At 51.6% G+C, this 26510-nt stretch overlaps 2 protein-coding genes across 11 annotated transcripts in view; one reads left to right on the forward strand and one right to left on the reverse strand.

Moving 5' to 3' along the window:
- The window catches only part of WDR93 (WD repeat domain 93), a 48641-nt gene extending 33311 nt beyond the window's left edge, over positions 1–15330 (forward strand). For 2 of the 9 annotated variants that reach the window (XM_001167441.5, XM_063795356.1), the window contains 8 exons: positions 754–824; positions 1412–1498; positions 3176–3295; positions 4731–4944; positions 7213–7276; positions 9294–9450; positions 9760–9955; positions 14978–15330. In XM_001167441.5, coding sequence (XP_001167441.1) covers positions 754–824; positions 1412–1498; positions 3176–3295; positions 4731–4944; positions 7213–7276; positions 9294–9450; positions 9760–9955; positions 14978–15077 — 1009 coding nt within the window. In that variant the 3' untranslated portion in view covers positions 15078–15330. Of the gene's footprint in view, positions 1–753; positions 825–1411; positions 1499–3175; positions 3296–4730; positions 4945–7212; positions 7277–9293; positions 9451–9564; positions 9956–14962 lie in introns of all 9 variants that reach the window. The other 7 variants (XM_016927406.3, XM_063795355.1, XR_010151802.1 and 4 more) reach the window with 6 other exon arrangements.
- Positions 15331–20542: 5212 nt separating this feature from the next.
- On the reverse strand, positions 20543–23129 carry MESP1 (mesoderm posterior bHLH transcription factor 1). 2 transcript variants are annotated; one of them, XR_010151804.1, is made up of 3 exons: positions 22386–23129; positions 21893–22105; positions 20543–21425 (listed from the first exon to the last, which is right to left on the reverse strand). XR_010151804.1 is itself a non-coding variant. In XM_523151.8 (2 exons), the coding sequence occupies exons 1-2, from the start codon at positions 23106–23108 to the stop codon at positions 22022–22024; spliced, it is 807 nt and encodes a 268-aa protein (XP_523151.3). In that variant the 5' UTR covers positions 23109–23129; the 3' UTR covers positions 21753–22021. The 2 variants fall into 2 exon arrangements, 1 of the variants encoding a protein (XP_523151.3); XM_523151.8 differs by lacking the exon at positions 20543–21425 and having other exon boundaries at positions 21753–22105.
- Between the last annotated feature and the right edge of the window lie 3381 nt (positions 23130–26510).

Below are 26510 nucleotides of genomic sequence, written 5' to 3' on the forward strand. Positions count from 1 at the left end.
GTTGGAGAGCCCCAGTCTTTGAAGTATCAATGAGGGAGCTGGTTTTAGGAATTAGGTCTCCTCATAGCTACTGTGGATCTCAGGAATGTTCCTGTTCTCACATGGGAAGTGAAATCTCTTGTGCTGTCAAGTGGACCTTAAATTTTCTTACTTCAGGACACAAAGTCCTAAGGCTAATCCCTGACAACAGCTCCTTGTTACTGTCTGGAACTACGTCAAGATTCAGTGGTATGCTGGGGCTGGCTCCTACTGCATAGTGAGATAATTAGGGTTTTGCAAGCCAGTTGTTAAACCACTGTTAGTTGTCCATTGTGGGAGCACTGACACCATGAAAATCTGCAAACCCTACAAATCGGGGCCTCTTTTATTTAAGAGACCCAGTTATCAGCACAACACTGGCTGTATTGCCCCTGGGATAAGAGAACATCTATGTAGATCACCTGAGTCTGCTCTTTAAGGACATCTTCCCCAAAACAGAAGTGGCTCTCCAAAAGACAGCTGTCTCTGGCAAGAGCTCTGCACACCACACTGGCCTAGGAGTGATTCCCAGCCCCACCCAACCTGCCCTCAGCAGCATCCAAGGTCAGCGCATCCCACCAGGACCAGCACCTAGAATGTGATGTGCTTCATGGCCTTCTTACCCCTGGGAAGGTCCATTCTAACTATCTATTCTGGTTTTAGGACCAAGACTGCCAGCAGCTCTCCTTGCCAGGGAGTCTACATGGCTCTGACTCGTGTCTCTTTCTTTCCCAGTACGGCCACCTTCTATTTCCTTCTTCCTAGCTGCCTATTTGCAATGCCAACGGAAGTCAAGGGCCCCTCAGGTAAATGAACATGAAGTGGGTGGTTGTCCTAGCAAGGGGTCATCTTGGGGAAACCCCTCAGCAAGCCCCCACAGAGATGTTCCCCAACAAACCTCACATGGTAGGAGGGAATGAAGAGGGGAGTTCGGTTGCCAGCTATAGCCTGTCAGTTTCTGTTTGCATCTGTGGCCCCTGAGCACAGGTTCTCTGATCACAAAGGCTGGCACTGCCTTCAGGGAGTGGTTGCCATAGGAGAAGGCATGAGTCCACATCCACCGGGCTGCTTCTGGATATGAGTTTGTCTTGTAGAAGATGTTACTTAAAACACTGAGGGTGTGAATTTTCTAGATGTGAAAGCAGCCGAGGGGGAGTTGAGACTGTCCTCCCTATGCAAGAAGGCGGGTGGGCCCCAGGAACAGCCCTCATGGGGCTGCCCAGTCCCTCTCTCTTGGGAAACTCACCCTTCTCTTGGGTGCTGCCCATTAAAACAAACCACTTCAGACTTCAAACCAGCTTCTCTTGGGCAAACACCTTCTGTGCAAACCAAAGGCCACCCAGATTTCCCCCTGTGTAACACCCATTTTCTGTCTTTTTTCCCCCCGCCCCAGGAATGGCCTGTGTCCTTGGTATACACTGGACCAGAAGTCACAATTTCTTCCTGTATTCACTAAACCGAACTCTAAAGGATAAAGCTGGTACTTTACTGCTGAGATGGGAGTCGCCTAAGCTCAGGACTTGCAGACATGTCCTTCTCCAGCTTAGCTGAGAGCATGTGACTGACATACATCAAGTGTCACTTTAGGGACCAGATCTAGGCAGGCAGTAGGGGGTTTGGTGGGTGTAGTCTGACCACAAGAATCTGTCTCTCAAATGTCATGTTCCTTAAAGACAACAGGTCAATAGGGACAAAGTCTACAGTCAGGTCCACAGGGCTCCTTAAGCAGCTAAGGTAAAAAGAGAGTAGGCTTGGCTGGGCGCAGTGGCTCACGCCTATAATCCCAGCACTTTGGGAGGCCGAGGCGAGTGGATCACCTGAGGTCAGGAGTTCAAGACCAGCCTGGCCAACGTGGTGAAACCCCATCTCTACTAAAAATACAAAAATTAGCCGGATATGGTGGCACGCGCCTGTAATCTCAGCTACTTGGGAGTCTGAGGCAGGAGAATCACATGAACCTGGGAGGCAGAGGTTGCAGTGAGCCAAGATCACACCACTGCACTCCAGCCTGGGTGACAGAGCAAGACTATCTCAAAAAAAAAAAAAAAAAAAAAAGAGAGAGAGATTGAGAAAGTAGGCTTGGAATCAGAAGGTCAGTGCTAATCCTAGCCCAGCTGTCTGCAAACCATGTAGTCTCAGGCCAGTCGCTTCACACCCCAACCCACTTTTCATGCAAAACATAGAGCTAATTAATTACACCATTGTTGTCTAGTGCATGCGGTTGTTGAAAATAGCAAAATCCAGAGAGTTTCTGTATGTGAAGCTCTTCGAAATTGAAATGCACTAAGGAAATATAGGTTGTTGTTGTTTTACAAATTTATGGAGGTGACCAGGTGTGGTGGCTCATGCCTGTAATCCCAGTACTTTGGGAGGCAGAGGCAGGTGGATCTCTTGAGCCCAGGAGTTTGAAACCAGTCTGGGCAACATAGGAGACCCTGTTTCTACAAAAAATAGCCAAGCATGGCAGCATGAGCCTGTAGTCCCAACTACTCAGGAGGCTGGGCCAGGAGGATCACTTGAGCCCAGGAGGTTGAGGCTGCAGTGAGCCAAGGTTGCACCACTGCACTCCAGCCTGGGTGACAGTGAGGCCCTGTCTCAAAAAAAAAAAAATTAATGGAAGCAGTTACATGAGCAAGTTTGCTTTGTGATAATTCCTTGAACTGTACACTTGTTATACTTTATATTACACTTCAAAAGTAACGTTAAAAAATTCACAAAGGAGGAGTTTCTTTTCTTCTATCCCTTTCCCAGGCAACCTGGCTTCTAATCTCCTTCTATACTGACTGTATGGCCTTGAGCAAGTCACTTCTCTGCCTCATCTATAAAATGGGGATACTAATAAGACTACTTTATAGAACCCTTGTGAGAATGCAATGAAATTATGTGTGTAAAGTGCCTAACACACTATCTAGCACCTAGGACATACTCATTAAACATTAGCTGTAGAGTAATAATAAACAGTGTGACATTATCTTATCATCCTAGGCAAGGAGAATAGCACTTCATAAAGAGAAGGAAGATGGTGAGTCCAGACAGGTGCTCCTGGTTCCCATTCCCTGAACAGGCAGACCAGTCTGAGTCACAGATTGTCCAGGTAGAAGTGATGGGTAGGTGCAGAGTCTGGGGGGAACCGGTTGAGTATTGTCCTTCCCCCTAGACCCCGAGGGTGTGTGGCCCTGTGCTGCGCCCATTGCAGTCTCTCAGCTCAGCTGCTCCTCCTCCTACCTGGTGCTGGCCTGCGAGGATGGTGTGCTCACGCTGTGGGACCTGGCCAAAGGTAAGTCCTCCCTGCCTCTCTACCTAGTACCTGGGTGGGACTCTGGGCAATGAGTCTGGGAGCTCTGGAATTCCCACAGGCCGTGGGCCTTCTGTTACCTCTGTGTTCTTAAAGTCAGCTTGGGGAACTGGTCCTACTCCCCTCTCATTCATTTATTCAACAAACATTTATTGGATATAATATGTGCTAATGCTTCCCACTGCCCATGTGTTTATTGAGTGACTTCTCTGAGCCTGGCACTGTACTAGGCTCTGGAAGTATGATCATTGCCTTCATTATTACACTCCAGTGAAGAAGTATGTCTGGCACAGTACAAGTGATCATGGTGGCCTCAGCCTTCCTCTTCCCAGCCCCCAAGCTCTCTAAATAAGTGAGTCTTCTTCCCTGCTATTCTGTCTCATCCCCAGTCAGCACGAGCTCTATTGTATTAGAGCTAAGAGACCTATAAAGCAGTCAAAGTGAGACCAGCAGCTATTCTGGGTGGGTGGCACTGTGGTTGAGTTCTAGGGTCCTGGGTCCAGCTTTGCAGATACAGAAATCGATGATATTGCTTCCTAAATTCGTCAGCCTCTAGGGAAGCAGCTCCCTCTAACCGGACTTTGTTAAAGGCCAGTAATGACTCAGTGGTTTGCCATTTTGCAGTTGGAGATGTATTTTCCTAGAGAGTGGAGGTGGGCCACCTTCACTGGGCAGCCCTCCTGGCAGGTGCAGAGCATCAGAGATAGTACCCTGTTTGTTGGGTAGCTTGTGATCAGACCAGGGAGTTGACTGTTCTCAGGGAGGTGTCTGTCAAGCTAGCAAATTGCCTTCCTCACTTGGCTATCACTTTCTGAAGAATGCAGTGGTTATTTCAACTTTGGAGGATATTTTCCCCACACACTGCTAAGATAAACACCACTAAAGACCCTCCTGTATTTTACTTATTGAACCAACAGCATTATTATAGAAGCAAAAGATATTTCAAGGAAAGAAGAATGATGATGATTTCATAAGCCCTTGACCAAAATAGCTTGTTTTCATTTTTTTCTGGATATTAAGTTCTTGTTGTTTGGCCACACACACACACACACCCCGCCTTTTCTGAAACAGCTGCGCCTCCCCCTGCCCATACGCCTTTGCATCCCACGGTCAGCTGCGCCTCAGTCCCTGGCTGGGTTGTAGCTTCCTTCCACTCCAGTGCTGACCCTGCCCTCCTCCATGCTCTTGCTTCTCCCCCTCCCCAATTCCTCTCCAGACACAGCAGCATTCCCCTGCAGGGGGCTTTTCTCTCCCATTGGGCACTAGGTTTACTGATTTTCTCTCACAGGGTGCTCATTGCTTGATTTTGCCTTCACATCCTACAAGTCCCTCACACACTTGCTGGTCACAGCCCCTGTGCCCATGGCCTCCTCCCCTACCCCGTTTTCTGACCGGCTTGTGTGATTACTTTCTCTAGGATTCCCTCTTGGGGTCGCTGCTCTTCCTCAGGGATGTTTCTGCCAAAGCATTCACTTCCTAAAATATTTCTTGGTCCACAAAGGACAGAATATGTATCCTGAAGGTCCAGTGAAATCCCAAATGAAATGTGTGGTGCTGTGCACAGACGCCTCCCTCCATCTGGTGGAGGCTAGCGGGACCCAAGGACCCACCATCAGTGTGCTTGTTGAGAGGTCAGTAGCTTGAGGGTGGGACGGGGTAAATAATCGGCCAGATTATTTTAATTGCTATTTAATAGTAAAATCTGACAGCCTCTCTGACTACAGTCCACCTTTTGTATAGTCATCACTCTCCTGGTGAGCTTCTGAAGATCACCAATGTCACATATATGTTACAATTTTTTCTAACAAAATTGTATGATAGCACAGATGACATCTGCTATGGTTTGACTCTCCCCTCCAAAACCCACGTGAAAACTCAATCCCCATTGTGGCAGTACTGTGAGACGGGGCCTTTAGGAGATGATTGGATTATGAAGGCTCTTCCCACATGAATGGATTAACCCACTCATGCATTAATGGATTAATAGGTGAATGGATTAATGGGTATCATGGGAGTGGAAATGGTGGCTTTATAAGAAAAGGAAGAGATACCTGAGCTAGAATATGAGCACACTCAATTCCCTCACCATGTCACACCCTATGCCGTCTCGGGACTCTCTAGAGAGTCCCCACCAGCAAGAAGGCTCTCACTAGCTGTGGACCCTTGACCTTGGACTTCTCAGCCTCCAGAACTGTAAGAAATAAATTCATTTGCTTTATACATTATCCAGTTTCAGGTATTCTGTTATAAGCAACAGAAAATGGATTAAGACAACATCCTTCCCATCCCATACGGCCAAGAAGAGGCTCATTTCTCCCACAGTAAACTTCCATCAGTTTCTCCAGGGACCTCTCTCTCTTTTAAACATTTAAAAATACCTAATGCATGCAAATGAACCTGTATAATGTGTGTGTGTGTGTGTGTGTGCGCGCGCGCATGTGTGTACGTGTGTGTGTGTAATAAAGAATAATGAGATCAACTCCCCTGAAACCGTTGGAAATCGATAATCTCCAGTTCCATTTGGGCTCCCTGCATGGCTCTCCCTCATCAATCCTTCTTGCTCCGCCCCAAACACCTTACTAATTACCTAATGCTAAATAACAAACCACCCCAAAACTTAATGGTTTAAGAAAATAGTCAGTGTTTAGTCCTTGAGTCTGTAGGTCAGCAATTTGGACTGGACTCAATCCATTTCTTCTACTGGTCTCACCTGGGCTCTCAAATGTGCCTTCAGGCAGCTCGCAGCTCTTCTAAGATAGCTTCACTCACACACCTGGCAGTTGGCAGGTTATTGGCCAGTGCACCTCGGTTTTCCTCATGGTCTCTCCTACAGACTAGTACAGCCTTTCTCACATGGTAGTCTAAGGGCTCCTAGCAGCAGGAGAGGGCAACCATAGCACACAAATGCTTTTCAAGCTTCTGCTCATGTTACATTTGCTAATGTCCCATTGGGCAAAGCACATCCCACATCCATGCCCACATTCAAGCAGTAGAAAAACAGACTCCATCTTTTGATGGGAGTCACTGCCAAATACAGCCAACTGCTTTTCAATCTACCACACCATTTTTCTAAATTCATCATTCCTTTGCTTTCCCTTAAGAATTAACCACATTTAGGCCAGGTACAGAGGGTCATACCTGTAATCCAAGCACTTTGGGAGGCCAAGGCGGGTGGACCACTTGAGCTCAGGAGTTCAAGACCAGCCTGGGTAACATAGTGAGACCCCTTCTCTGTGAAAAGAAAAAAAATTATTAAAAAAAGAAAAAGAATTAACCACATTTGTATGACTGTATCTCTAAACAGTATATTATTTAGCTTTGCATATTTAGGAAACTTACGAAGGGAACCATATTCTATATATTCTCCAACTTGTCTTCCTTCCTTCCTTCCCTCCCTCCCTCCTTCCTTCCTTCCTTCTTTCCTTCCGTGCATCCTTCTTTCCTTTCTTTCTTTCTGTTTTGTTTGGTTTTGTTTGAGACAGGGTCTCACTCTGTGGCCCAGGCTGGTCTTGAACTCCTGGGCTCAAAGTGCTGGGCCCCCAAAGTGCTGGGATTACAGGTGTGAGCCACTGCACCCAGCCTCCAACTTGTTTTTCAATGGTATTTATTCTGCATCTTGCTTTGCAACATTGTTCACAAGAGCCATACATGTTGATGCATGTAGCTCCAGTTCTTTTATTTTCATTACCGTATTATATTTCATTGTATAATATACCACAATGACTTAAGCATCCTCCTAATAGATATTTGGATTGTTCTTAATTTTTTGCTACTATGAACAGCCTCCTCACATATTTCTTGATTTCTCTGAATTTCTCCAGGATATATGCCTAGAAGAGGATATCAAAACTTTTAAACTCTCAAAGTAGGAGAATGTCTGTATATTTTCTGTCCTATAGGCCTGTAAAGCACCTGGATAAAACCATCTGTGCCGTGGCCCCAGTCCCAGCCTTACCTGGCATGGTAGGTTCCCCATGCCTCTCTGTAAATGCCCCATGCCTCTCATTTCTCTTCTGTGAATGTGTTCATCTGTCCTTTAGAAAATGCTTATTGAAGGCCTGTTATGTGTTAGGCACTGGACTAGCTTTCGGGTTTACAAATAGAAAGAGAAAGAACCTGCCTTCATGGAGCACACAGCTCATTTGGGAAGACAGAGAAGTCACCAGGCAGCTGCCTTAGAACATGAGAAAGGCTGCGATAGGGATTTTTTAATGGATGCATGGAATAGAGAGAGGGGTCACCTAACTCAACCTGCAGAAGTTGGCAGCAGGGGAGGACTGTGTTTTCTGGAGGAGGTGACAGCTGAGCTGAGCCAGAGGAGTTGAGAAGGCAACACCATGGAGGCAAGAGAGCACCACGTGTCCCAGGCACTGCAGGAAGTCCCAGTACCTGCCACATGAGATTGCTGTGGAATGTGGAGAGGGAGGAGGCTGGGGCGGGAAGACAGGTGGGCCAGACCATGGAAGGTCCTGTACACTGCGCAGAAGGATACAGATGTGTCCCTGTGTGGGACGGGGCTCAAACAGAGAGGTCAGAGAATGGGAACAGCATATTTAGAGCAGGGATGGAGAGTTGAGAGATCTCAGTTCGGAGATGGACTCCACATTCTGGACTACCTGTGGCTGTTGTCAAAGGAGAGGGAAGCGTGCGCGGTTGATCCTCGCTTGCAGAGGTGATTCCCCAGTCCTTACAGGGCCCACTGCAGGCCTGGAGAGAAAGTCTGTGATTCCTGGTGTGGCCCTACAGAGGGTGAGGGGCCTACAGGACCCCCAGGGGAGGCTCCAAGAGAGCCCAGGGCTGAAAATGTAGATTCCATGCTCACCAGCCAAGTACAGTTAGTGAGAGGTGGTTGAAGTGGGGGTACAGCAGGTTCCCCTTGTTAAAGAGAGGGAGTGAATAGAGAAGAGGTTCCCATGGGCACTACCGTCACTTACAGGACCTGGAAAATCAGTTCACAAAGTGACCATGAGGGGCCCCAGGGAAAACTGCATGGGGACAGTCCTGCAAGCAGAGAGGAGAGTCTGAAGAAAGTGAGAGCAGTGTCCTGTGCTGCAGAAAAACCAAGAACATGGTGGAGACGAGTGGCTAAAGCTGGGAGACAGACGCAGGAGTGGGGGAGTGGACAGGGTGTGGAGAGACCCTCTTGTGTGGGGAGGGGAAAGTGGTGTGGCAGCTGGAGGAGGATGTTGGGTCAAAGGGGGCTTTTTTTTTTTTTGAAACGGAGTCTCGCTCTGCCGCCCAGGCTGGAGTGCAGTGGCGCAATCTTGGCTCACTGCAAGCTCTGCCTCCCAGGTTCACACCATTCTCCTGCCTCAGCCTCCCGAGTAGCTGGGACTACAGGTGCCCGCTAGCATGCCAGGCTAATTTTTTGTATTTTTAGTAGAGACGAGGTTTCACCGTGTTAACCAGGATGGTCTTGATCTCCTGACCTCGTGATCCGCCCGCCTTGGCCTCCCAAAGTGCTGGGATTACAGGCATGAGCCATCGCGCCCGGCCAAAGGGGACTTTCTAAGGATGGGGAGAGTTTAGTGTGTTCGCTGCAGAGGAAAGAGCCCAGGCAGGAGAGCATCCCCGGCTCAGATCTCAGGCCAAGAGGGGCTGTTAGATTGAGCAAGGTCCCTGAGGCAGTGGGAAGGAAAGGCATTGGGAGCACAGGTGAGAAATGGAATCTTGGCTACATGGAGGGTGAGCTCTTCAGCAGAGAAGCAGAGAACTTGGAAGAGAGGCCGGGAAAAAGGGGAGGAATGCATAGCCCTGGAGCAGACAGCATGTGGAGGAGGGTCTGTTGGCTGAGGGGGACCCCAAGCACACATGTGTGTGCAGGTCTCCAGCAGCCCTGGATGGATCCAGAGGCTGGGGCCCAAGAGGTTTTATGTCCAGCTGCTTCTCTCATTCCTTACTGGGGTGACCTCTACACTTGACCTTCCTGTGAGGGACAGAGTCCAGTAGAAGCCCCCCTCACCATCTCTTTGCTTCCCAGGTGCTCATCTTTTCCAAGAATGGCTCTGTGTGCCTTATGGATGTGGCCAAGCGTGAAATCATCTGTGCCTTTGCCCCTCCGGGAGCCTTTCCTCTGGAGGTCCCCTGGAAGCCAGTGTTTGCTGTGTCTCCAGACCATCCATGTTTCCTGCTCCGAGGTACAGAAAGGGACCAGGGCTGATGCCCACTGACCATTTCCCTGACTTAGTTCTCTCACAAACAGAGAGAGCCCCTCCGATCTCCTCCCTACTCTGTGTCCCCCTCCACCATAGGCCAAAGGGTACCGCAGCTCAGTCCTCACAGGGCACTTCGATAAAATGCCAGCAGGGTCTTCTCTCTGAAGTCACAGCTCAACCCAGATGACCCAGCCTTTATAAGCAGAGAGCAGCCCCCACCTGCTCACCTGGACCAGAGCCCACTGAGAAAGCGATTGTTACACAGAACATGGTGTTCTTGTCTCGTCACAGGAGACTATTCACATGAAACTGCGTCCACCGACGATGCTGGAATCCAATATTCTGTTTTCTATTTTAATTTTGAGGCCTGCCCACTCCTGGAAAATATCTCAAAAAATTGCACCATTCCTCAAAGGGACTTGGATAACATGGCCTTCCCCCAAGCACTGCCACTGGAGAAAAGATGTGAGCGTTTCCTCCAGAAGAGGTAAAGAGCTCTGTGTCTTCACCCCCTCCTACATCTGAGGTTGTCTCTGGATGGAGGGATAGTGGAGTTTCTTTTATGGTAAATCCTTTCAGCATTGAAATTTCCCCTGGCTGGGCGTGGTGGCTCACGCCTGTAATCCCAGCACTTTGGGAGTCCGAGGCAGGCGGATCACCTGAGGTCAGGAGTTTAAGACCAGCCTGGTCAACATGGTGAAACCCCGTCTCTATTAAAAAATACAGAAATTAGCTGGGTGTGGTGGCACATGCCTGTAATCCCAGCTACTCGGGAGGCTGAGGCAGGAGAATTGCTTGAACCTGGGAGGCAGAGGTTGCAGTGAGCCAAGATCGCACCACTGCACTCCAGCCTAGGTGACAGAGCAAGACTCTGTCCCCCCCCCAAAAAAAAGAAATTTCCCCTAAGTGAAGGGTTCTACCCCATGATAGCCCATGAGCTGCACTCCACCTCACATGTGGATTGGTAGAAAAAGAGTCATTAATTCAGGCTGGGAGAAAAGAAGGGCTTCCAGTTGTTTTCTTCCTGTCAAGATCATCTTTTTAACTTTCTCAATTCCCTCTTAAAAGTATGTTTAGGCCAGGCGCGGTGGCTCATGCCTGTAATCCCAGCACTTTGGGAGGCCGAGGTGGGCAGATTGCTTGAGCTCAGGAGTTCGAGACCAGCCTGGCCAACATGGCGAAACCCCATCTCTACAAAAAACACACAAAATTAGCTGGGTGTGGTAGCACATGCCTTTTGTCCCAGCTACTCTGGAGGCTGAGGGGGGCGAGAATTGCTTGAACCTGGGAGGCAGAGGATGCAGTGAGCCAAGATCGTGCCATTGCACTCCAGCCTGGGTGACAGAGTCAGACCCTGCCTCAAAAAAAAAAAAAAAAAAGTATGTTTGGATTATTAGACACAATCATTAAGATGGGGTTGGCAAACTATGACCTGTGGGCCATATCCAGTCCACTGCCTGGTTTTGTAAATAAGGTTTTATTTGAACACAGCCGTGCCCATTTGTTTATGTATTATCTATGGCTACTGTATGCTATGGCAGGATTGAAGGCTGCGAAGGAGATAGCATGACCTATAAAGTCTAAATTATTTACATTCTGGGCCTTTACAGAAAATGTTTGCCAACCCATGATCTAAGACCCCTTTCTTTTACCCATCATTCAGATAAACCGTTCTGTGTGCGTTTCTCCTCTTCCCCTTCCTCTTTCCACTCTCCCTAATCCTGCAAGCACTGTTTTCTTGCCCTCCTTTCTGCTATCAAAGCATAAGGAACAGTACTCAGGCCATTCTGGAGAAATAGGTGTCTCTTCTAATCCATCTCACAATAAATTTCTGGGGATTTGCAAATCCTTGTTGATGATTCCTTTTGGGATCTGACCACACATTTCGGCTGGATTGGGGTCATCAGTGGAGTCCTGGATCCTCGTCCCGGGCCTGCCACTACAGAACTAGGTGGCTCTGGCAGGTTCCTTTCCTTCCAGGGCCTAGATGTTCCTATGTATGTAACGTGACCTCTGAGATTCTGTGATCTCTCCAATCACCATAATGTCTCTTCACGACTGTCTCCCCCTTTCTCTGTGTAGACTCTTTACTCAGGGAAGAGTCTCTTCACGACTGTTTCCCCCTTTCTCTGTGTAGACTGTTTACTCAGGGAAGACTGAAGTAGAATGGTTAAGATATGCAGGTCTGGAGCCAAACAGAGCTGAGTTTGATTCTGACACTACCACTTACAATGAGACCTTGGGCGAGTTACTTAGCCTCCTCATTCAGTCAAAAAACACATATTGTGCACCTGTGAGATGCCAGGCTATGTTCTGACCATTTTAATGATGCCTGATTTTTTTGGGCTTAAGGTATTAAGTGGGATGATACATGGAAAGTACCAGGCACAGAAGGGTTGCTCAGTAAATGGTAGTTATGACCATGATGATGGCTCCCTGCTAATCCAAGTTCATGCCTGGGAAAATTCTAAATATCACCACTAGGTGGCACCATAGCTCCTCTCCGCTTCCTAGCTCGTACCTGCACTTAACAGGGGCGTTCAAGTCCTTCCTGCATTGTAGTGGGTCGCTGGGAGGCTCTTGGTACCTCCCAGAGGGAAATGTGCCTGTTCGTCAGGAGAGGAATATGGTCTCATGAGTCTCTGGGGAGAGAGAGACAATGAAGAAGGCGATGGTTGTCATTGGCCCTCTCTAAAGGTCTACCAAGAATGTTCAACTATTCTTCACAGGGAGAGTTTTTTTTTTTTTTTTTTTTTTTGAAACAGTTTCACTCTTATCACCCAGGCTGAAGTGCACTGGCGCGATCGGCTCACTGCAACCTCTGCCTCCCGGGTTCAAGCGATTCTCCTGCCTCAGCCTCCCCAGTAGCTGGGATTACAGGCATGCGCCACCACGCCCGGCTAATTTTTGTATTTTTAGTAGAGATGGGGTTTCTCCATGTTGGCCAGGCTGGTCTCGAACTACTGACCTCAGATTATCTGCCTGCCTCGGCCTGCCAAAGTGGTGGGATTACAGACATGAGCCACCACGCCTGGCCTGATTTTATTTAAAAGCTGCAAATGTATAGATTACTTTTTTAAAAAGTGTTAAATTGGCCGGGCACGGTGGCTCACACCTGTAATCCCAGCACTTCGGGAGGCCAAGGCGGGTGGATCACCTAAGGCCAGGCGTTCGAGACCAGGCTGGCCAAAATGGTGAAACCCCATCTCTACTAAAAGTACAAAAATTAACCGGGCATGGTGGCAGGTGCCTATAATCCCAGCTACTCAGGAGGCTGAGGTAGGAGAATTGCTTGAACTCAGGAGGTGGAGGTTACAGTAAGCTGAGATCATGCCATTGCACTCCAGCGGGGGCAACAGAGCAAGAATCTGTCTCCAAAAAAAAAAAAGTGTTAAATATTCTTTATTTGCTATTACACATAAATCACACCAGAATCTCTTTCAATAAGTAAAAGCGATTTTATTTTATTTTTATTTTGTCTATTTTTTGAGACAGGGTCATCCAGGCTGGAGTGCAGTGGTGCAATCACAGCTCACTGAAGCCTTGACTTCCCGGGCTCAGGCAATCCTGCCTCAGCCTTCTGAGCAACTGGGGCCACAGGCATGCGCCACCACACCCAGCTAATTTTTTTATTATTTGTGGAAGCAGGGTCTCCCTATGTTGCCCAGGCTGGTCTTGAACTCTTAGGCTCAAGTGACCCTCCCACCTTGCCCTTACAAAGTTCTGGGACTATCAGTGTGAGCCACCATTCTCAGCCTAAAAGAAACCATTATAGATACAGGGAATTCTACTTAGATTGGCAGAGTTAAGGTCAAAAATATAAAGTACACATTGCTACTTTACCTTCAGCCCTTTCCTTTAAGAGGCACATGAACACAAAATATGGTGCATCTTGCTTGGTTCTGAGACAGTGAAGGAATTTCTCCAGTGTTTAAATATATTCATATAACCGGTTATATAAATCTAAATATAAAACCTATCTCCAATACTTTTTTTTTTTTTTGAGATGGAGTCTCGCTCTGTCGCCAGGCTGGAGTGCAGTGGCACAATCTCAGCTCACTGCAACCTCCACCTCCCAGGTTCAAGTGATTCTCCTGCCTCAGCCTCCCAAGTAGCTGGGACTACAGGCACATGCCACCATGCCCAGCTAATTTTTGTATTTTTTAGTAGAGACGGGGTTTCACCATGTTGGCCAGGATGGTATCGATCTCTTGACCTTGTGATCCACCCGCCTTGGCCTCCCAAAGTGCTGGGATTACAGGCGTGAGCCACCACACCCGGCCTCCAATACATTTTTAAGATAGCATTCACCATTTTTGTGAAAAATTGGACATTACCAGCCAGGTGCTGTGGCTCACGCCTGTAATCCCAGCAGTTTGGGAGACAGAGATGGAGGATCACTTGAGGCCAGGAGTTCAAGATTAGCCTGAGCAACATAGTGAGACCCCATCTCTACATCTACATCTATAAATAAAAAATTAATTAAAATCTTATCTCCACATAGATGGAGAGCCTCAAAACAAATCAAAGCTATAGTCATTGTCTTTCTCCCCCAGAGTACTCCTCTTCCTGTTTGCCTAAGCATTTTAACATCATTCACTTGCACTTCCTTCCCTACCACAACCCCACTGACAGCCCCCTCCACCCTGCTAAGTGTGCCTGTCTCTGTGTGCACCGTGAGGGGTGAATCTTGGGCTTCTCTGATTTTTCTGTAGTGAACATGCACTTATTTTTTTTTTTTAAACAACTCTTACTTTTTTTTTTTTTTGAGATGGAATTTTGCTCTTGTTGCCCAGGCTGGAGTGCAATGGTGCTATCTTGGCTCACCGCAACCTCCATCTCCCAGATTCAAGCGATTCTCCTGCCTCAGCCTCCTGAGTAGCTGGCATTACAGGCACGTGCCACCACGCCTGGCAAGTTTTGTATTTTTAGTAGAGACGGGGTTTCTCCAGGTTGGCCAGGCTAGTCTCGAACTCCCAACCTCAGGTGATCCGCCTGCCTTGGCCTCCCAAAGTGCTGGGATTACAGGCGTGAGCCACCGCGCCTGGCCAACAACTCTTACTTTTTAAAAGACCCAACTCAAACTGTCTTTATAAAAGTTGGAATCATACAGTGTGTCTTTTTGTGACTGGCATATTTCACTCAGCGTAATGTCCTCAAGAGTCATCCATGGTGGAGCATGTGTCAGAACATCTTCCTTTTCAGTCTGAATGTTCCGTTGTGTGTAATACCACAGCTTGTTTGCAAATAGCCTTTTAGTTCCTCAGCTCGCCATCCTGTCTACCCACATGCACCTCACAGGTAAGAATGCTAGACCCATCATTCCTCCAGGAAAGGCCTTCTGAGCACCTGCTGTTTACCAGGCTGAGCCCTGAGGACACAGAGGTGATGCAGCTGTGTCCTCTTAGAGTTTCTCATAGGAGCACAGGGTAGTCGAGGTCTGCCCTGGGGGCTCGGGAGCTGGGGAAGTGAGAGGAGATTCCTCTCATCACAGTTGTGTGGCCCTCAGTTATCGGAAGCTGGAGAAGAACCCAGAGAAGGAGGAGGAGCACTGGGCCCGGCTTCAGAGGTACTCCTTGTCGCTCCAGAGAGAGAACTTCAAGAAGTGAGGCTGCCACCGCCCCAGGATCTTTGAAAAGGAGGTTTCAGCCACGAGGCAGCTGCTCCCAGGACACTGAGGCCAAGAGAAATGTAACAGAGCCACAGCTCCACAGGCCTGCACTCGGAGTCTGGGGCCTCTGCAGAGCCAGCAAGGGGAAAAGTATAATCTGGGGGACCTTCAACCACTAAGCCTCTTGTCAGAGCCCTCAGGCAGGCAGATGTGTCACCCAAATAAACAGTGATATTGTCTCCAGACTCCCAAGTTGCTGTGGTATATAACTCATCGTTCCCACGCAGTCCAGACCCCAGCAGGGCCCAGATGATGGTTTCAACCAGAGTCCTCGGCCTGGTGAGGACCACTCACCTCCTAGGCCCTGGAGAGCCACTGTCCTCAGATGAGCAAGACACCCCGCCCACCTGTTCTCCCCACCCATTTCTCCCTCCCACGGCTGGCTCACACCTTTATAGAATAGCTTTGAGGAGGTGAGGCTCAGGATGGTGGCGTAAGGGCCTGAGGCCACACAGGTACAAGAGGCAGAGTGGGAGGGAGAGGTGGCAGGCAGGAGCTGGGCCACTGCTGCCCCTGGCCTGCTGGCTCAGGAACGCTAGAGGTGGCTGGGCAGAGAGATGCCTTGTTCTTCTCTAGAAACTGTCCTCCCCCAAAAAACAGACGGAGGGGTCCCCAGCAGCCCAAGGGATCCACGAGGACCCTGTGTGGAACCTTGGAGGCTGAGGGGGCTCAAGTGTCCCAGCCTGGTCCTAGGCCTGCTCGGTCTCTTGGGTGAGAAACTGCCTGGGAGGGTGGCTGCACTCAGAGTTTGTGATGGCTGCGGTTTGGCAGCCCCATCCACCTCCTCCCTGGGTCACATACCACATTCCTTGTTGGCCAGACAACTCCCATGTGGCACTGATGCTGGCTGGCTGACTGTCCCCCGGGATGAAGGTATCCCCGCCTGAGACACTCTGGCCCTCTCCACACCCCACCATGGGAATGAAATATAGCCGCCAACATACCTCTTGGCAGTAATTCCCTCTACACAGCAGGTGCTCTGGCAGCTCTCTGGAGACGAGGAAGGAGAACTTAGGAAGATGGTCTTGGCTTACACACCACCTAAGGTGACGGGGAACCAACATTTCTGTGGTTGGTGTATTTTACATTTAAGCTTTAAGCAACCTTGTGAAACATAGATGTTATCGTTATCCCCATTTTACAGAGCAGGGAACTGAGACTCAGGTGAGACAGCGTAGAACAGCCTGTGTCCAGTCCCCGTGGGCTTCTCCATAGCAAATGCTAGAAACCCAACACAAACAACCTTTAGCAAAAAGGGGGATGTGTTGGCTCAGATAACTTAGCCGTCCAGGAGTCACACTCTTGGTGTGGCTGGATCCAACCCCAGGTGTTGAGATCACACCTGGAGTCTCCCTCCGCCTCTCAGTTCTAATTCCCCCTTCAGGCAGGCCTTCCACTTGGGTGACACCAGAAGCACCCGGTGGACCACCCCTTCCCAATAGTGCCGGCGAAGCCCTGAGCCTGCTCCTCACTGGCCTGCATGTAGTCTCTTTCCTGAACCACTCACTGTAATGATGGTCAGGGCTGCTGCAGGTGTCCATCCCTGGAGGGAGGGAGAGGTCTTCCCACCCCCAAACCAAGGACTGACAAGGGGAAGAGCTCTCTGGGGAAAGGAAATGACAGGGCCATGAGGGAGGAAGGCAGGAGGGATACTGAGCAGGCAGACAACAGAGGCACCCGGCCCAGCAGAGGCAGCAGGGAGCCCAGCCCACCCTCTGCCAAGACATGTGCTGCCCACACCTGGCCACCTTCTCCTTTCCCAGCGTGTGAGGAGAGAGCGGGTGGGGAGAGGGGATCTGAGGCATTCACAAGGCGTCTTATGTGCCAGGTCCCACCAGCGGGACGAGGGAGAAGGAACCAGGGCCGGTCAGCACGAGGCTAGTGCTCCCCAGCTGGTAGGCTGCGCTGCCAGGGCTCCAGCCACTTCCGCCTGTGCAGCCCCAGGCAGAGCTGGCCATGCCTGTGGGCCCAAAAGAGGTCCTTGCCCTCTGGGTGACAGACCCCATGGAAACATCAAGAACCTATGTTGGCCGGGCGCGGTGGCTCAAGCCTGTAATCCCAGCACTTTGGAAGGCTGAGGCGGGCGGATCATGAGGTCAGGAGATCGAGACCATCCTGGCTAACAAGGTGAAACCCCGTCTCTACTACAAATACAAAAAATGAGCGAGGTGTAGTGACGGGCGCCTGTAGTCCCAGCTACTCGGGAAAACTGAGACAGGAAAATGGCATGAACCCAGAAGACGGAGCTTGCAGTGAGCCAAGAACATGCCACTGCACTCCGGCCTGGGCGAAAGAGCGAGACTCTGTGTCAAAAAAACAAAGAACCTGATGTCTTCTCAGGGGACGGTTGGAACTAGAGCAAGGCATACCAATGCCCAGGTGCAGCATCCACACCTCCTCTCCTCCCCACAGGATCCACACACCAACACCTCCACACATCCACACCTCCACACATCCACACCTCCACACATCCACACCTCCACACATCCACACCTCCACACATCCACACCTCCACACATCCACACATCCACACCTCCACACATCCACACTTCCACACAGCATCCACACCTCTTCACAGCCACACAGCACCACACATCCCTGTCTCAACGTGTAGTGGCACATGTGGTCAGCAAGCGAAGCTGGTTCCCTGCTGACCATGACACTGGTGGCCAGCGTGCATTAGGAACATTATTTCACACACAGAGCTTCTCCACCTCCCCCACACACAGCCCCACCACCACACACACTCAGATATACCCACACAGCCCCACTGCCACACACACACACATAACACAGCTGTGCTGCCACACACACACACAGTGCCCCGCCACGTCCCCCTACACACACACAGCCCCGCCGCCACACACACACATACATACAGCCCCGCTGCCACAGACACACACAGCCCAGCCTCCACACACACAGCCCAGTCTCCACACACACAGCCCCACTTCCACACACACACACACACACAGCCCTGCCTCCACACCCACACCCACACAGCCCCACCACCCACACACATAGCCCCGCCTCCACACACAGCCCCCCTCCACACACACACACAGCCGCGCCTCCACACACACACACACACAGCCCAACCTCCACACATACACACAGCCCTCCCTCCACAAACACACGCAGCCCCGCCTCCACACACAGACACACACACAGAGCCCTACCTCCCCACACATACACACACAGCCGCACCTCCACACACACACACAGCCCCGCCTCCACACACACACAGCCCTACCTCCCCACACACACAACCCTACCTCCCCACACATATACACACAGCCCTACCTCCCCACACACACACACACAGCCCCACCTCCACAGACACACAGCCCCGCCTCCACACACACAGCCCTGCCTCTACACACACAGCCCTGCCGCCACACACACACACACACACAGCCCCACGGCCACACACACACACACACACACAGAGCCCCGCTGCCCCCGCCACACACACAGCCCCACCTCCACACACAGCCCCGCCTCCACACACACACACACACACACACACACAGCCCCGCTGCCACACACACGTGCACACACACAGAGCCCCGCCGCCACACACACACACACACAGCCCCATGGCCACACACACACACACACACAGAGCCCTGCTGCCCCCGCCACACACACAGCCCCACCTCCACACACACACACACACACACACAGCCCCGCTGCCACACACACGTGCAGACACACAGAGCCCCGCCGCCACACACACACACAGCGCTGCCGCCACACACACACATACACTCACGCACAGACACACACAGCCCCACCACACACACATGCGCATGCACACACACACACAGCTCCGCCGCCACACACACAGCCCCACTGCCACATACACACACACACACACACACACCCCTACCTTGCTGCCAGGGCTCTTGCAAAGACAGGCTTCACCAACCACCAGCCCACAGTTGGCCCATCCCCAGGGGCTGCACACTAGCCTTATGGAAAGTTCCTCGAGTTCCCTGTGCGTCAGCTTCTGCCTGTAAAACAGAGAGAGTGCAAACCTACCCACCTTGCCAGCGGCCCTGAGCCCAAATTTTAAGCCCCAAGCACACAGCCCGGCCGAGGGTCGCTGCCCTGGAAATGCTGGTTTCCCTGCGCTGGCCTTCTCACCAGGTGGCCCTGTGAAAGCAGCGCCCCAGAAGAGGAGGGCGGCTGGGGACTAGCGGGGACCAGCGGGCAGCTAGTTGGCCTCAGCGGGCGCCCCTGTGCCGGTGCAGTCCTTCTCACTACTCCCTCCACGGCACGTGGGGCCTGGCCCAGACCACTCCACAGTGGGGCACCCTGACTGGGCCTCAGGGGAGGTGAGGCGCCCCCCAGTACCCTCTGTTCTTGAGACAAGCTGGTGTTCAGCCGAAGCGAAGGCAGCACACCTGGTGATTACGCACACAGGTCTGGAGTCACAGCCGGGTCCAGATCCCAACACTGCCACCCACCATCTGCAGCCTTTTTCTTAACCCTCCTGTTCTTAAAGGGGCCCTGCAGCTGGGGTTACCTTGCAGCGGGGCTGAGAACTGAGGTGAGGGAGGCACCGCTACCACCCGGCACGGGGCGCCTACCTGGACGCTGGCTACTGTTGTCGGCTCTGTGAACAGGCACACAGGGTTTCCTCCGGGTGTGGGATGGGGCTGCCCGGGGTGGGGGTTGGGGATACTGGAGCAGTGGGAGATGTCCCCTTCCTATCTCCAGTCCTGAGTCTGGGCAGCTATTAGCAGAACCTTGTTAATGAAAATTCACACCTAGGTGCTAATAAACACTGGGCCACTCCCAGGCTCAGAGGCAGAGGAGAAGCCCTCTGCAGGGAAGGGGGCTAGCCAATGAGCCCCACTTATCTGTGAAAAGACTTGCTAATAACTTTAATTCCCCATTCTAAAACGCAGGGCCTTTGCCATGCAAATAGATCTTCTAAGCTGTGTCGGCTCCAGAAAACTTCCCACTCTACCCCAGTTAGGGTCCTGGGAGGGGAGTGAGAGATGGGACAGAGGAGCAGGAAAGGGGGTGACCCGCGGAGGTGTGAGGTCCCACCCCGCTGCAGGCCTGACTTTTGGAGCCCACTCTGTGGCCAAGCGCCAGCCCGGGTGTGCCCTGCCTGGCCTGGACCCCTGAACTGCAGATCAGGGACTCGATCCCACTCTGCATTACTGCCCCTCCTGGCCCGGGCCGGAGTACTGGAAGTGATCTCTGAAGCAGTTGAAAAACAAACCAAGCAGCATCAGCGGATGAACCACGGATAAACCAACTGTCATGTAGCTGAACAATGGAAGATTATTGGGCAATAAAAAGAAACGAAGTTCTGACACAGGAGGGAGCATGATGAGCCTTAAAAATGTTGTGCTCAGTGAAAGAAGCCAGACACAAAAGGCCGTATTTTGCGATTCCTTTTATATGAAATGTCCTGAAAAAGCAAACCTATAGAGACAGAGACTAGAAGAGTGAGTGCCAGGGACTGGGAGTAGGGGAATAGTGGGGAGTGATGTTAACAGGTATACGGTTTCTTTTGGGGGGTGAAAATGTTCTAAAATTAGTGGCAATGCTTGCACAACTCTGTGGATGTACTAAAGCCATTCAATTGTTAAAAGAGTGAATTTTATGGTATGTGAATTGTATCTTAATAAAGCTCTTATAAAAACAGACACTAAAGCCTGTGTTTCAGACACTTGAAGGAGAGGAGGGGAGAACTGGGTATCTATCCACAGAGGGTAAAGGACGCTTGGCAGAGAGCTACACATCCCTTCTCCCCACCGCACCCTCTAATCATGACTGTTCCCCAGACACCCTGGCTGGATGAGGACACGCTTTCTGGGCTCAAGCCTCCCGTTTCTTGCTCCCTGATGTGAATCCAGCCAATGCAGACAGGCACGCAACTGCCTGTGTGGATTCCGATGCAACCCCATGGACCCCTCATCTCACCCCAGCTAGGCCTGTAGGAGGTCATGGTTATATAAACTCAGGACCGCCACACCATTATTTATGTCTCTAAGCCACAAGGTGGGGAAACCAGAAAAAAGGCGGATGGGAAAATGCCGGCGGAGGGTGGGGGAGTTCCAAGGCCAGGATGCTCCAGTGCATGGAGAATAAGACCCCAGGATGCAAGAAAATAACCCCTTGGAGCTGTTATCCCTCAGGCCCCAACATGTATGGAGCTGGCAAAATCCCACAAGAGCTGAGCGCTGGGACTCTGGAGGCCTACCTGGGCTTGAGCGCTGATCCTCATCCTTCTGTAAAATGGTTACTTGAGTATAATAGGCACCTGATGTACATACAATAAATACTCAATAATGGAGTTGTATTTCTACACAGATATTTTGGTTTTAACCAGTTCCCCACCAGGTTCAAAGAAAAGATGAGCAGATTCTACTTGCCGCTGCCTTCTCATTGGACGTCCCTCCCCACCCCTTCCAGGCTGACCCATCTGGACTAGATGCTGAGCCAGGGCTGGGGGTAAGGCCAAAGGGGTCTGGGCCTGTGGGGGTGGGGGGGCTAAAGATTGCAAGAACCCCTCCCACCTCTCCCATGCTCTTCTTTGGAGGGAGAGAGGGAGCTCTGTGTCCACGGGTAGGAAGAAGAAATTGCCAACTGACACCAGTACAGTTTATTCACAAATAAATAAATTCACATTAGGCAGAGCCTCCTGCTTGCCTCAAAGTGTCTAGCCCTATGGGTCCCTCCATGGAGGGAGGGGCTGAGAAGGGCCGCCGTGGTGGGGACGGCTCTCACCCGCAGGAATGCCCCCGTCGGGATCGCCCGTGCCCTCTTCCAGGAAAGGCAGTCTGCCAAGGAACCACTTCGAAGGTGCTGAGGCCAAAAAGCCTCGGTGCTCACAGAGACGGCGTCAGTTGTCCCTTGTCACTTGGGCTCCTCAGGCAGCCACTCCAGAGGCGAGAGGGGCATCCAGGTCTCCAACAGAGCCAGCACGTCGCCCGGAAGGAGCTGTAGGGAGAGACGGAACAGCGCAGCCCTCAGCACTGGTGGCCTTGTGCGGGTGTCCGCGCTCGTGGGCTCCACTCTCAGGGGGCCCCTAGCGAGGGGAGACCCAGTCCTCTGCGTGGCCTTTCCCTGCCTTCGCTTCTTGGAGCCCTGGGCATACTATGGTGGCCAGGTGGCCAGGCTGCCGGCGGGGAGCAGCAGGGTGCCTGGTCCTCACCTTGGCGGGCGGTGGGGCTGTGCGCGGGGGCACGGACGAAGGGGGCGCGGGGAAGGGGACACTAACCGGGGACGGTGGGCTTGGCTCCATCGCCTGCCCTTCCGGGCACGCCGCCTCGGCGAACAGCGCAGGCGGGTCGCGCGGCTCGGGTGCAGCTCGGGCTCCGGGGCAGGCAGGCGGGGATCCCCAGGACGCCCCGGCGCGGACGGCGGATACCAGGCCCAGCCCGCGCCCCTGCCCCTGCCCCTCAGCCTGCGTCCGTGTCTGCATCTGCGCGGGGCAGTCGTCGGGGCACAGCGGGCAGCCCCGAGGGGACCCCGCGTCACCGCGCTGCCGGCACCGGCGCTGGAGACTCTCCTCGCTGAGGCCTAACACGGCCGACAGGTGGCCGATATAGCGGATAGCCAGGCGCAGCGTCTCGATCTTGGTCAGGCTCTGGCCGGTGGGCGCCACGGACGGCGGTAGAAAGCGGCGCAGCTCGTGCAGGGCGCGGGCCAGCGTGCGCATGCGCAGTTTCTCCCGCTCACTGGCGCTCTGCCTCTGCCCGCTGCCCAGGCGGCTGCTGCGCGCGCCGCGCCTACCTACGGAGGGGGCGCGGGGGTCCCGGCGGGTGCCGGGCCGCGCGGGGCTCGGCACGGGGCTGTCGGCTGGGGTGCTGCCCCATGAGTCTGGGGACGAGACGAGGGAGCGGCCGCAGTCCTTGTCGGAGGGCGGCGGCCGCCGAGTTGGGCCCCAGGCCGCAGAGAGCATCCAGGACTCGGAGAGCGGCGGGCACAGGGGCTGGGCCATGGCAGCGGCGGCGCGTCTGGGGGCCGGCGGCCGGCGGCCGCTTTATGCCGAGCCCGAGGTGTGAAGTGGCCCCTTCCAGGCCGCATCAGCACATCAAAGTGGGCTCGGGGCTTGGAGGGGGCGGAGCCTGACTCTTTGAATCCACGGCGGGGGGCCAAGGTGCCAGCCCCTTGACTGCGCCTGTTTCGCCCCACCTGGGCCCTCGCTTGGGCGCCCGACCCAGCCTCTCGGGCTTCCCGCCTGCGCCCAGTGTTGGGTGAAGCCCGGGGCGTTGGGCCAGCCCTGCAGGTTAAAGGAAGCGGGGTCAGAAAAACGAAATCTAGATCCTAGGTTTGGGGCCTGCCTTCACCTGTTGGGGACCTTTTGCAAATTCTTAGTTCTTTTGCACCTTAGCTTCCAATTTGTATAATGAGAGCCTCAGGGCATGCGCCAACTGGACAGTGGAGTAGAGTAAGGACCAGGAGCAGGGACCCTCATTCCCTCTAAAGGTGGAGAAAACAGTAAACCACTTCTCCTTTGAGGCAGGATGGCCCTGGGTAGACCCTTCCCTGGTAAGAACATGTGGACAGTGCAAGGAAGCTTGCACCCCGGCAAATCCAATAAGCTGCCGAGTCTGGTCAGGATGCTGGACCTTCTGAGCAGAGGGAGGGGGTTAAGTCTGCTCCAACCCCAGGCCACCTCTAGCCTGGCAAGGTCTGGAGCTTGGCCTGTTGCCACAGCTGTCACCACTGGCCTCTACCTGATGTTCTGCCGCTATTGGACAGGTATAACAGGTTTTCCCAATGAAATGTGAGTGGAAATGACGCAGCAAAGGCATTTGACAAAATCCAACACCCTTCGTGATAAAAATTCTCAGCAAACTAAGAATAGAGAGGAATTTCATCAACCCGATGAAAGGCTCCTACAAAGAACCTACAGGTAGCCTCATACTGAGTAGTGAAAGACTGAAATCTTCCCCCCACCCCCCGATTGCAGGAACAAAGCGAGGGTGTCTCTCTTACCACTCCTATTCAACATTGTACCAGATGGAGGATCTAGGCTATGCAATTAGGAAACAAAAGACATACAGGTCAGAAAGGAAGAAATAAAACTCTTTTCGCAGGTTATGGCAGCTCTGGGCCCTGCTGCGCATGAGCCTGACCAATTTAAAGCGGAATCCTGGCTCCAGGAAACCCATGAGACGACCAAAAGGTCGGAGAAGAGGTAGAAAATGCGGCAGAGGCCATAAAAGAGAAAGGCAGAGAGGAAACTGGCTCTGCTGGGCTTTGGGGATGGCCAGACTCTATTTTACATTGGAATCCCAAAATACAGATTTAATGAAGGACTTAGCTTCAGACACCAGTATCAACCTTTAAGTATCGATAGACTGTAATATGTTACTGATTTGGGTCGTGTTGATCCTACTCAACCTATTGACTTAACCCAGCTTGTCAATGGAAGAGGTGTGACCATTCGGCCACTTAAAGAGGATTATGGTGTTCAGCTGGTCGAAAAGGCTGCAGACACCTTTCACGTGAAAGTTAATATTGGGCCGGGCGCGGTGGCTCACACCTGTAATCCCAGCACTTTGGGAGGCCAAGGTGGGTGGATCATGAGGTCAGGAGATTGAGACCACCCTGGCCACCGTGGTGAAACCCCGTCTCTATTAAAAATACAAAAATTAGCCAGGCATGGTGGCACGTGCCTGTAGTCCCAGCTACTTGGGAGGCTGAGGCAGGAGAATCACTTGAACCCGGGAGGTGGAGGTTGCAGTGAGCTGAGATCATGCCACTGCACTCCAGTCTGATGACAGAGTGAGACCCCGTGTCCAAAAAAAAAAAAAAAAAAAGTTAATATTGAAGTACAGTTGGCTTCAGAACTAGCTATTGCTGCAATTGAAAAAAATGGTGGTGGTGTCACTACAGCCTTACAGGATCCAAGAAGTCTGGAAATTCTATCCAAACCTGTTCCATTCTTTTTGGAGACAACCCATTCCAAAAAGAATGCCTCCTTCTGAAGCACTGGTACCATATTCCACCAATGCAAAGAATCGTGGGAACCTGGCAGATCCTGCCAAATTTCCTGAAGCACAACTTGAGCTTGCCAGGAAGGACAGTTCTAATTTACTGGATATCATGAAAGAAGAACTCTTCAAATGTTCAGTACTCAGAAGGATCCAAGGCAGATTTTCTTTGAGTTTGCTCCAGGATGGGTGCTGAATATAGTAGATAAGAAAATCCTAACATCTACAGATGAAAATCTCCTCAAGTACTAGAGCTCATGAATTCCCATCCAAGAAAGCAGAGTTGTTAAAGAATATTAGAAAAGGGCCAGGCACAGTGGCTAACACCTGTAATCTCAGCACTTTGGGAGGCCGAAGAGGGTGGATCATGAGATCAGGAGTTTGAGACCAGTCTGGCCAACATGGCGAAACCCCGTCTCTACTAAAAATACAAAAATTAGCCAGGCATGGTGGCAGACGCCGGCAATCCCAGCTACTCGGGAGGCTGAGGCAGGATAATCGCTTGAACCCGGGAGGTGGAAGTTATGGTAAGCCAAGATCGCTCCATTGCACTGCAGCCTGGATGAAATTTCACCTGGCCCCTCAGGAGTTTGAGTTTGCACCCTGGTCTTAATAGGTACTTCATGCATGGCTATCTGCTCTCCAGCCAGACTGTGAAGTACCTGGTGTCTGGGTGTCTGGCATCATATCTTTACCTGTTTTCAAGCGGAATGGTTTCTTTCAGTGCCAGATATCTGATTTTTTTTTTTTTTTTTTTTTTTTTTTTTTTTTTTGAGACAGGGTCTGGCTCTGTCGCTCAGGCTGGAGTGCTGTGGCGCGATCTTGGGTCACTGCAACCTCCGCCTCCTGGCCACATTGAAAGACAAGGAATTTTCTTTAATCACATATAAAATACAGTAATGAGGCTGGGCACCATGGGATCAAGCCAGTAATCCCAGCACTTTGGGAGGGCGAGGCAGGGGGATCGCTTGAGGTCAGGAGTTCGAAACCAGCCTGGCCAACATGATGAAACCCTGTCTCTACTAAAAATACAAACAATTAGCCTGGTGTGGTGGCGCATGCCTGTAGTCCCAGCTCTCGGGAGGCTGAGGCAGGAGAATCGCTTGAACCTGGGAAGTAAAGGTTGCAGTGAGCTGAGATTGTGCCATTGCACTCCAGCCTGGTGACAGAGCAAGATTCTGTCTAAAAAAAGAAAAAAAAAATACACTAATGATAGCTACTGCACTAACAAAATTGCAAAAAAAAAAAAAAAATCTCATAATGTTTTAAGGAGTTTACGGAATGTTTAAGAAGTTTATTTGTGTTGGGCCACATTCAAAGCCATCCTGGGCCGTAGGTTGGACAAGCTTGGTGTACACCAAACCACTCATCGTCCCCTCCCTCCTCCACCCCCTTTCCTC

The sequence above is a fragment of the Pan troglodytes genome, chromosome 16, assembly GCF_028858775.2.
Source record: "Pan troglodytes isolate AG18354 chromosome 16, NHGRI_mPanTro3-v2.0_pri, whole genome shotgun sequence".
Lineage (NCBI taxonomy): Eukaryota > Metazoa > Chordata > Mammalia > Primates > Hominidae > Pan > Pan troglodytes.